Below are 12,295 nucleotides of genomic sequence, written 5' to 3' on the forward strand. Positions count from 1 at the left end.
TGGCAATAGGCACAGGTTTCACACATAGACTGTATATATAAAGGTTTTCACATAAGTGAAGACACCTCAAGAGAACACTCAGAGCGAGGGGACATGCACGTCCCTCTGAGCTGAGTTATTGACAGATTCGAGTTTTGCGGATCAATAACTCATGAACATAACGTTGTAAAAATACAAACAACATGACTTTACAATCATAGCAAGGTAGACAACGAGCTACAGAGTCGTTTTTATCAGAACAGTTCGATACGCGCCGTCATCCGAGCTAAACATCAAGAATTGGTCACAATCGGCAGCTTGAGGAGGGAGAGGAGTGCTTAGGGACTGTCTACAAACTGCAACGGGGTTTTGCGAGATCTCGCAAAAGTATTGCGAGATCTCGCAAAACATATATCCATCCATCCATCTTCTCCCGCTTATCCGTGGTCGGGTCTCGGAGGTAGCAGTTCCAGCAGAGAGCCCCAAACTTTCTTTTCCCTGGCCACATCAACCAGCTCTGACTGGGGGATCCCAAGGCGCTCCCAGGCCAGCGAAGAGATATAATCCCTCCACCTGGTCCTAGGTCTACCCCTTGGTCTCTTCCCAGCTGGACGTGCCTGGAACACCTCCCTAGGGAGGCGCCCAGGTGGCATCCTAACTAGGTGCCCGAACCACCTCAACTGGCTCCTTTCGACGCGAAGGAGGAGCGGTTCAACTCCGAGTCCCTCCCGGATGACCGAACTTCTCACCTTATCCCTAAGGGAGACACCAACCACCCTGCGGAGAAAACCCATCTCGACCGCTTGTACCCGCGATCTCGTTCTTTCGGTCATGACCCATCCTTCATGACCATAGGTGAGGGTAGGAACGGAAATGGCGCGGTAGACAGAGAGCTTTGCCTTCTGGCTCAGCTCCCTTTTCGTCACAACGGTGCGGTAAAGCGACTGCAGTACCGCTCCCCCTGCTCCGACCCATCTCACGCTCCATTGTTCCCTCACTCGAGAACAAGACCCCGAGGTACTTGAACTCGTTCACTTGGGGTAAGGACTCATTCCCTACTTGGAGTGGACAGTCCATCGGTTTCCTGCTGAGAACCATAGCCTCAGATTTGGAGGTGCTGATCCTCATCCCAGCCGCTTCACACTCTGTGGTGAACCGATCCAGTGAGTGCTGAAGGTCGCAGACCGATGAAGCCATCAGAACCACATCATCTGCAAAAAGCAGTGGTGCAATCCTTAGTCCACCGAACTGCAGACCCCCTCCCCCGCGACTACGCCTCGAAATCCGATCCATGTATATTACAAACAGGATTGGTGACAAAGCGCAGCCTTGGCGGAGGCCAACCCTCACCGGAAATGGGTCCGACTTACTGCCGAGGACCCGGACACAGCTCTCGCTTTGGGAGTACAGAGATTGGATGGCCCTGAGTAGAGACCCCCTCACTCCATACTCCCGCATCACCTCCCACAGTGACTCCCTGGGAACCCGGTCATACGCCTTCTCCAAGTCTACAAAACACATGTAGACTGGATAAGCGTACTCCCAGGCCCCCTCCAGGATCCTTGCGGGAGTAAAAAGCTGATCCGTCGTTCCACGACCAGGACGGAATCTGCATTGTTCCTCCTCAATCTGAGGTTCCACAATCGGCCTGACCCTCCTTTTGAGTACCTTAGAGTAAACTTTGCCGGGGAGGCTGAGTAGTGTGATGCCTCTGTAATTGGCACACACCCTCTGATCCCCCTTTTTAAAAAGGGGAACCACCACCCCGGTCTGCCACTCCTTCGGTACTTCCACGCAACGTTGATGAGACGTGTCAACCCTGACAGTCCCTCAACACCCAGAGCCTTCAGCATTTCTGGGCGGATCTCATCCACCCCCGGGGCTTTGCCACTGTGAAGTTGTTTGACGACCTCAGTGACCTCCCCCAGGGAGATTGGTGTCGATCCCCCGTCATACTCCAACTCTGCCTCTAACATAGAGGGCGGAGTTGTCGGGTTCAGGAGTTCCTCAAAGTGTTCCTTCCAACGCCCTAACACTCCATCAGTTGAGGTCAACAACGTCCCATCCTTACTGTAGACAGCTTGGATGGTTCTCTGCTTCCCCCTCCTGAGCTGTCGGACAGTTTTCCAGAACAACTTTGGTGCCGCCTGAAAGTCTTTTTCCATGTCTTCTCCGAACTTCTCCCACACCCGCTGCTTTGCCTCGGCCACGGCTGAGGCTGCTGCCCTTCGGGCCTGTCGGTACCTTGCGACTGCCTCGGGAGTCCCCCGGGATAACAAATCCCTGAAGGCCTCCTTCTTCAGTCGGACGGCTTCCCTGACCACCGGTGTCCACCAGGAGGTTCGAGGGTTACCGCCCCTTGAGGCACCTAGGACCTTGAGACCACAGCTCCCCGCCCCGGCTTCGGCAATAGAGGCTTTGAACACCGACCACTCTGGTTCAATGTCCCCAACCTCCACAGGAATGCCCGAAAAGCTCCGCCGGAGGTGTGAGTTGAAGGCCTCCTGAACTTGGGCCTCCTCCAGACGTTCCCAGTTCACCCGAACTACACGTTTGGGCTTACCAGGTCTATCCAGAGGCTTCCCCCGCCACTCGACCCAACTCACCACCAGATGGTGATCAGTTGACAACTCCGCCCCTCTCTTTACCCGAGTGTCCAAAACATACGGCCTCAGGTCCGATGATACCATAACGAAATCGAAAAACATATATAAAACTTTTTTTTCTTTCTTCTCCATGTCCCCTAGGGGGCTCCGTAAAATTCTGTTTTTCTCAAATTAATGACTTTTTCAGACATTTTTTAAAATCTGACTTTTTTAGGAAAATCTTTCTGACCGTTATTCAGAGCACATCACTGTGTTTCACCCTCATGGGGAGTGGAGGATAAACGTTACAAATTCATGAGTTTTTGCAATAAAGGATTTCTAAATCGTTTTTTTGGTTGAACTGTCCCTTTAAAAACAGAATTGATCGTTTCTATAGCAACCTAAACAAAAGACACACGCGGATGCTTTCAAATGTATTTATTCATTATATATATAATATATATATATATATATATATATATACATATATATATATATAGGAGTCTGACTATATAGGAATAAGGGAATGAAAATAAAGTTGTCATTAATTTATTAAAATATCAAACAGATGTAGGTTACAGCTTGACTGATGATTCTAAAATGGGTTTAAACAATTAATTTGGTGGAAAATAATGATTTTATTTCCTTGAAATTGTTAGTTAGCAGTAAATGAAAGTTGAAATTAGTCTTCTTTGGGAAGCTGCACATCATCTTCATCATCCTCTTCATCATCATAATGCTTTTCCCCCTTAAAGTGTCAAGTGGCAATTTTAGCACATCAACTCCAGAATAAAAGAAAAACAATTGGTATTTAAAATTAAATTAAAACATAGTGTGCAGACATTTACATATGCAACAAATGGATATATACACAAACAGCTGGTTTAAATTCTTTATGAATAAGGCTTTTATATCAACAAGCCTTTTTTAAACTGCCACATAACACTGGAGACGTCTGAACAGAAGCAGTGAGTCTGCGGTTAAACCCAGAATAACTAAAACGTGTCATTCAAATGTGTTTTATATTACATACATTACATTATAATACATGCAGAGCCTCTCTGTTCAATTAAAACCCAAAGAAAATAACATTTTCAAGGTTAGGTGTTTAAACATGCATGCTGTTTAATAAAACAAACAACCAAGTGAGTCAGAAATGTTTGTAAATACATTAAAACACCCCAAAAATGGGATCAAAAGAATCAGAAACACAGGAGAGCTCCGACATAAAGACGGTACGACTCAGTTCCTAAAGTCTGACTCCATTAGTACTTTGTTTAGTGACGGTTCATTCTGCTAGGGTCGAGTATCAGGGAGATCTCACTGATTACAATCATCCATATTTATTTTGATTAAATCCTATGAATAATATATTTTCCCTTTTATCGTATTTTAGACTTCATCCAGATCTCAGGTTCCAGCATCACGTGATCTTTGGTGCCTTATAGAGACTAGAAACACAAACAGTGCTGCTCTGTAACTTTCCTTAATTATAATGTGTTGTACAAAAGAGAAATCATTTAAAAAGTGTTTTTAATATCATGAGGATTAGGAAAAAATGTTAAAAAAAATGTATTTCTAAAAATCTGGCTTTTTCTTAAAGTTCTAACATTTTGTCCAAATTATGACATTTTCAGAAAAGCAAGACAATTAGACTTTTTTTCTCAAAATGTTCTTAAATTTAACTTTTGGTCCAAATTATGACTTTTTTGAAAAATTAAGAAATTTCTGAAAGTAAAATGTAAAATTTCCTGACATTTTCTGGAAAATACATTTTTTAAAGTAAATTTATTGGAAATATTCAGAAAAATAAACATTTTCTAGAATTTTCAGAAAAATTGAAATGTTCTGAAAAAGTCAAATGCTTACATTTTTTCGGAAAAGTCAACATTTTAACACTTAATTTTTGGTCAAATTTGACTTTTTCAGAAACATTAAGAAATATAGATATATAAAATGATGAGAAATGTAAAATCTCAACAAAAAAAAAGACCAATTATTTTCTTTGGTGAATGTTATGAACTTCCATTCTTTCAAGGGCTATTGCAACACCTCGCTTCTGAATAATTCCCCAAAAAGCTCTTATTTTTTCCAATTAGTTATTATTTAATTCAATGATACTCAACCCCATTATTCGCTAAAAATACAGATACTTGATTTAGAGTGTTCGTGATGTGTCTAATGTCAAAGTAGCACGCCGTTACTGAATAAGGCATAAATCAAAGTGCAACAACAAATGTTGATTTTCTTCTAAATGTGGTGGTGGTTGAATTATCTACAGAAAACTAAAGGTCAACAACTAATGTGGAAAACGTTTGATAGTCCAGATTTAAATAAACAAATGTGTGAGGTAGTTTGATTAAATATTCAAAATGATAGACTACCTCTTAAATACCTCTACCTAAAATCTCTCGAAGCTACCTGAAGGAATGAATTTATCATTATTATTACGTTAGTGTAAGTTTGCACGACTTTCCAGGACTTTAAATGAAATGTGGCAGTTTGTTACAGCAATGAAATCGGGTCAGAAAGCGATGAAAGGATGAAATATAAATCCTCACAGCTTCTTAAAAACGCAATAGATTAATGCAACAAAAAGCAGTGTCCGCCATATCCAACAGCAGCAAGTGGAAGGATCAATTAAAATAAAAAATGTGCCCGAATATGTTTTCTAAATGTCTTCTAAAGGGTCATCACTGCACCATGAAGGAGGAAAACGCCTCGGTGCTTTTGAGTCCGTTTCGCTCTATGATCTTCTCGATGGCGATGTAAGTTCCCGTGATGAAGCCGATGAACCCGATGAGGCTAATGGCGGCGTTTTTGATGGTGACAAGAGGCGAAAGACCCTCCGTGTGGAAAGTGATGATCTGCAGGATGGGCGGGAAGATCAGCGCCAGAAAACTGCTGCTTACCGAACCGACCAATGAGATGACGAGGTCCAGCTCTGGGATCAGGATGGCAAGAGCACCTGGAAAAGGAGAAAAAGAAAGAATATTGTTCATAACTTTATCTCTGACTTTGTGGTGTAACGCAACGACACTCCGCAGAACCCATCTTTACTATAAAAAGTAAACATTTTCAGAAAGTAAAATGTTCAGTGTTATGACCTGGCTCAAAAGGCCACAACAAAGAGGAGACACACCATATCAAAGGTTCATAAAATATGTTTATTTAAGCAAGCAATTCAAATTAAGCAAATGAATTAAGTGAAAAACGAGTAAAGCATGAGGTGTGGACGTCGGTGGTATCAGTAGTGCAAATGCAGAGTGAGGGTTGCATGGAGGTGTATGTGTGAGGGTGTTGAGGTACACAAAGTAAAGCAACTAAAGTAACAAACAGCATACTCAACAGAACCGGGTGCCTGTAGGAAAAGGCAGAGCGAGGCAGAGAGGCTTTAAATAGCTGCAGGGCACCAGACCCAGCTGCCCTGAGATACTGCATCAAGGCTGGACACACAGCCACACCCTGAACTGAATAATAATGAATCTCAACCATGTCTGTGTTTGTGTTTTATTGATCTCTCTCTGTGTTAACATTTAAGGTTGGTGAGCCATAAATTGCACTAACAGTATGCACAACTTAATGTATAACAATTGTAAATTATAACTTAACTCCCACTGTACATTTTACATTTATATTCAATTTAATATTGAATAATCCATTTCTTGCACAATAATATCCTGCATTATATTTGTTACTGTAAATGTGTATTTCCACATGTATGTTTTCCACATGTATGTTTTTAACTGTTTAATGCTATTCTATTTTAGAAATATTTTGGATTGTTTATTTCTAGTGTTTTAACTTATCTTATGTCCATTGCCTTGTCTTTTTATATGTTAGAAATGTATTGGCTCCCACATAACTTGAACCCTGCACTTACATGTGAAGAGGACGAGGACGGTGCGCAGCAACATGTCCACGGGTCGCTCCCATCTCACCGACACACGAGCCAACACAGGGGGGATGAGGATCTCCGCAGGGACGTAGAACTGCAGGGCGAAAGTGATGAAGATACCGAAACAGTAGAGAAGCTTCACCCCCTGGTAGGTCCTGGGAAAAGAGCCGAGAAATAGTCAAATAAACGAGATTTATGTGGCAGAAAGATCTGCTTTCAAGCTCTCCTGCATCCTGCTGATGTTCAGGTGTATATCAGTATGTAGTGTCTCTACTTTAAAGAGTCCTCTCCTGCTGATGTTCAGGTGTATATCAGTATGTAGTGTCTCTACTTTAAAGAGTCCTCTCCTGCTGATGTTCAGGTGTATATCAGTATGTAGTGTCTCTACTTTAAAGAGTCCTCTCCTGCTGATGTTCAGGTGTATATCAGTATGTAGTGTCTCTACTTTAAAGAGTCCTCTCCTGCTGATGTTCAGGTGTATATCAGTATGTAGTGTCTCTACTTTAAAGAGTCCTCTCCTGCTGATGTTCAGGTGTATATCAGTATGTAGTGTCTCTACTTTAAAGAGTCCTCTCCTGCTGATGTTCGGGTGTATATCAGTATGTAGTGTCTCTACTTTAAAGAGTCCTCTCCTGCTGATGTTCAGGTGTATATCAGTATGTAGTGTCTCTACTTTAAAGAGTCCTCTCCTGCTGATGTTCAGGTGTATATCAGTATGTAGTGTCTCTACTTTAAAGAGTCCTCTCCTGCTGATGTTCAGGTGTATATCAGTATGTAGAGTCTCTACTTTAAAGAGTCCTCTCCTGCTGATGTTCAGGTCTATATCAGTATGTAGTGTCTCTACTTTAAAGAGTCCTCTCCTGCTGATGTTCAGGTGTATATCAGTATGTAGAGTCTCTACTTTAAAGAGTCCTCTCCTGCTGATGTTCAAGTGTATATCAGTATGTAGTGTCTCTACTTTAAAGAGTCCTCTCCTGCTGATGTACAGGTGTATATCAGTATGTAGTGTCTCTACTTTAAAGAGTCCTCTCCTGCTGATGTTCAGGTGTATATCAGTATGTAGTGTCTCTACTTTAAAGAGTCCTCTCCTGCTGATGTTCAGGTGTATATCAGTATGTAGTGTCTCTACTTTAAAGAGTCCTCTCCTGCTGATGTTCAGGTGTATATCAGTATGTAGTGTCTCTACTTTAAAGAGTCCTCTCCTGCTGATGTTCAGGTGTATATCAGTATGTAGTGTCTCTACTTTAAAGAGTCCTCTCCTGCTGATGTTCGGGTGTATATCAGTATGTAGTGTCTCTACTTTAAAGAGTCCTCTCCTGCTGATGTTCAGGTGTATATCAGTATGTAGTGTCTCTACTTTAAAGAGTCCTCTCCTGCTGATGTTCAGGTGTATATCAGTATGTAGTGTCTCTACTTTAAAGAGTCCTCTCCTGCTGATGTTCAGGTGTATATCAGTATGTAGAGTCTCTACTTTAAAGAGTCCTCTCCTGCTGATGTTCAGGTCTATATCAGTATGTAGTGTCTCTACTTTAAAGAGTCCTCTCCTGCTGATGTTCAGGTGTATATCAGTATGTAGAGTCTGAACTTTAAAGAGTCCTCTCCTGCTGATGTTCAGGTGTATATCAGTATGTAGAGTCTCTACTTTAAAGAGTCCTCTCCTGCTGATGTTCAAGTGTATATCAGTATGTAGTGTCTCTACTTTAAAGAGTCCTCTCCTGCTGATGTTCAGGTGTATATCAGTATGTAGTGTCTCTACTTTAAAGAGTCCTCTCCTGCTGATGTTCAGGTGTATATCAGTATGTAGTGTCTCTACTTTAAAGAGTCCTCTCCTGCTGATGTTCAGGTGTATATCAGTATGTAGTGTCTCTACTTTAAAGAGTCCTCTCCTGCTGATGTTCAGGTGTATATCAGTATGTAGTGTCTCTACTCTATAAAATCCGCGTCTCTCTGTGTAATCTGTTTCTTTGTACTGTTTCTGATTTTATGTAAAGCATTTTAATACAAATGTAATGTATTATTATTGTTATTCTAACAACAGGGAGTCTGTAAATCCACACAGCATTGGTGAAAGGAAACAACGGAATCAACTCGTTTTTCCCTGCTCTTCGAAATAAGAATTTTTAGCGTATTGACACCTTTTAAATTGTTGCTTTTATTTCTCTTTAAATTTGTCTATTGTTTTGACTTGTTCTTGTTTTAAGGTGTGAGCTGAGCTGTGTGATTTTTGTGTTTGTTTATTTGACTGTAAAGCACTTTGGTCTGGAGCAGGGGTGCCCAAACTACGGCCCGGGTCCAAATGCGGCCCGCGGACCATTTTGAATCGGCCCTCAGCAAATTAAAAAAAGTATAATGTAAAACGGCCCACAAATGAAACTTGTGCTTGTCTTATATTGTACTTCTTAAATATAAATGTAAACATATATTACAAAGTAGTATTCATGCGTTAATAAACCCACTTTTCAAATACATTCATTGAATTAAAGTTGGGAAAAATGTCAAACAAATCTCAGTTGATTAGAAAAAGCACAATAACTTATTTCCATAACAAGCTTAAAATCGACCCTTCATATTTCCTCTTTTTAGAATCAATCTGAAGCTTCTGTTTGAAGGGGTGAGCTGCCAACACGTCTTATAACTAAATAAAGTAAACCCTCTGGAGAGCTGGGCTTTAGGCTGTTGGGTTTCATTAAGCATGTTCAAGTATCATTGACCTACATTTGATTGATTTCTCCAACTTATAACTGAACTTATGAGGCGATAAACCTCTAGTTAGTGGTCCAGCCCTTCTTATATTCTCCTGGATGTGGCCCTCGGTGAAAAAAGTGTATAAATAAAGCTGTATCGTAGTATTATTATTATTATTATTATTATCTTACCAGCAGTTTGGCAGGTTGAGGGTGATGCTTCCTCCGATGGTGTCTCCGAAGCACAAATACCCGATGGTGCCGAGGGTGATGTAGAGGAAGGTGACGATGCCCATCCCCAAATATAAAACAGGGATGAAGCTCTGAGGCCGGTTCATCTTGTTCTCCAGAGGAAGAACCTGCACACACACACACACACACACACACACACACACACACACACACACACACACACACACACACACACACACACACACACACACACACACACACACACACACACACACACACACACACACACACACACACACACACACACACACACACACACACACACACACACACAATAATAATAATATAAACGTCTCCAAACAGGACGTGATGGATTAATACCAAAGACAAACGCAATGTAAATAAGAAAAATGGCCAAATGTAAAGCATGGTTTAAGGATCAATTTCAAAGATGTGTGTTGCATTGCACATAACTATTCTAAAATATAAACATTTCAAAACAGGATGTTATGGATTAATATCGTTTCATGGACTTTATAATGAAGACTACATGTATGTTGACTGAGCAGAGAGAAAGGAAATAAGGGGGAGTGATTATAATACCAGATCAAGATATTGAAGTGACTGTTATTTTGTATATATTGTTGATTGTTGAGCATTTAGGTCTTAATGTGTGCATATGTATAATTTATATGTATGGGTCTGTTGATTGTGTATATATAGGTAGATAGACTTCATTTGATGTGGCCCGCAAGAGCTTGGAAAGAATACAATACGGTTACATGCCACTTTACAGAAGCACGTTGCCAATAAACTACATGTCCCACAAAACATCTCATTTTGTAACATTCTCACTGAAGAGACTTGCAATTATTTGCCCTAGACTTCTGCTTCCAGACGTAGTTAATTATGAAGTTATTACCCTATCTGATAATAATCCAATGCAGAGGCAATAATGTAATATAATACATCATTTAATATATATTATAGATTGATATACGTATATTTATAAAGTCTTAAAGGTGCAACCGGCACATTGACTGCACCTTAATGCTGATGTGGTGCGCAATTAAATTGAATTTGACACCCCTGAGATAAGGTATCCGGATTCACACTTCACGTGTTTGTTAACGTACCACACCGATTCCCTCAAAGGCGAAGATGGCCGTCCCGAAGAAGAGAGGATAGTCTTTGAGTCTTCCAACTTTAGGGAGGTCGATGGGGTACTGGATGTTCTACAGGGAGAAAACGAGGAGAATAAAAAACATTTAATATACATGTTTGCAAAAGCAATATCATATTATATGATAGACTCTTCTCTGACTGGCTGATTGGCTCTACACATCTGATCTGATATGTTTTGCAGTCAAAAGGTCCAAGAGGTAACACCTTGTGACCTGTTGGTTGACCAAGTCTCACAAATTACATAAACTGATGATATGGGTCTTTGAAGGGACAATCATTCCTGCAAAATAAACTAAAATATAGCACGATGAAGCTTGACTTACAGCCATTCAAATGTGTTGCACATTAAAACTGAATATCAAGTAGAATCGCAGCAAGAAGGGTAACATGAAGGCGACCTGTTACCTGGTTTTTGTATACGTTATTATAAATGGCTGGGGACTTGTAAACAACTGTGTTTTGTAGTATTTCACTTGTTCGTGTTTCTTCACAAACCAAGAACTCTCTCCCAGATGTATTAGGTGCTTTCACACCGGAGTACTTTTCCCAGGAATAGTTCTGATAGTTCTTGGGATTTTGCGTTCACACCAAAAAGATCTGGAACTAGAACTTAGTTCATGCGAACCTTTTCGCATTAGCATTATTAGCATTAGCCCAACGGAGAGAGACTAACTTATGGCAACACAAAATGGGAACGGTGGAGTGATGAGGAGGTGTCGGCGCTTCTGGCGATTTACTGAGCATAAAGCAACAGCACCCGAAGTCCGGGGGGCTCCGGGACTTCGGGTGGCAGTATACGCCGTGAAGTTGTTTGCGGCCTGCCAGTAAACCCAAAGCAGAAGAAGAAGAAGTGACGTCAGCGGCTTCATTTGCCTAATCCTCCCTCAGGGATTTATTCCGGTGTGAACGCAATCTACTAGGACACTTCCAGGGACTAAAGAGTTCGGCAGGACTAAGTACTGGGAACTAAGTATGGCATGTGTGTGTGTGGATGGTAGAGCGACAGTGAGTAAAATCTTCTCTGAATGAATGAAGGTATAACAGTGGAGAAAGGTCCTTCTTTCCTGCCTCGGTCAGACTCAGAGAAAGTTTATATTGATACTTTACATGTATGCTGACTTCCTGGATTGCAAGATACATATTTATATCATCACAACAATTGCAGCGCCAGCAAATTAAGAATGACATTTTTTGCTATCACACAATGAAATAGCTTCTGTGTGGATCTTATGTGTGGCGACTTACAAAATCTGTCCAGCAGATGAAAAATAGCCTCTTTGTTGAATCTGAAACATTTACAGAAATGTTGATGAATGTGCTAGAGGGACAGTCCCTGTTAAATAAATGAATATATAAATACAAATAAAAGTCTAGGTTAAAAGTAGAAACGTCTCCGCGGAACCCATCTCTACCATCCCTACGAGAAGAGATATAAGCAAAATGTTCTGAATTATTTCTGAAAAAGTCACATTTTCTGAAAAGTTACATTCAGATATTGTTTTACGAAAGTCAAAAAAATATCGTTTTACGAAAGTCAATTTTTCCATTTTTTTATGAAAACTTAAATGTTCTGAGTTTTTGGATGAAATTAAATGTTCTTACTTTTTCTGAAAAAGTCAAATTTTCTGATATTTTGGGGAAATTGCACATTTTCTTATTTAAAAAAAAAAGTCAAATGAATTTTTCTGAAAAATCACAATTTTGACAAAATTATAGAACTTTAGGAATAAGCCAGAATTTGGGGGGAAAGTCAATCTTTTTTGAAAAAGTTA

At 40.7% G+C, this 12,295-nt stretch overlaps 1 protein-coding gene across 2 annotated transcripts in view; it reads right to left on the reverse strand.

The window, feature by feature from the left end:
* Positions 1 to 3,097: 3,097 nt before the first annotated feature.
* The window catches only part of slc36a1 (solute carrier family 36 member 1), a 39,681-nt gene continuing 30,483 nt past the window's right edge, over positions 3,098 to 12,295 (reverse strand). For both annotated transcript variants that reach the window (XM_079669663.1, XM_079669662.1), the window contains 4 exons: positions 10,475 to 10,573; positions 9,339 to 9,505; positions 6,448 to 6,617; positions 3,098 to 5,532 (listed from right to left, as the gene is read on the reverse strand). In XM_079669663.1, coding sequence (XP_079525789.1) covers positions 5,258 to 5,532; positions 6,448 to 6,617; positions 9,339 to 9,505; positions 10,475 to 10,573 — 711 coding nt within the window. In that variant the 3' untranslated portion in view covers positions 3,098 to 5,257. The remainder of the gene's footprint in view (positions 5,533 to 6,447; positions 6,618 to 9,338; positions 9,506 to 10,474; positions 10,574 to 12,295) is intronic.

This window comes from Notothenia rossii (assembly GCF_949606895.1).
Source record: "Notothenia rossii genome assembly, chromosome: 3".
In the NCBI taxonomy this organism is placed as follows: domain Eukaryota; kingdom Metazoa; phylum Chordata; class Actinopteri; order Perciformes; family Nototheniidae; genus Notothenia; species Notothenia rossii.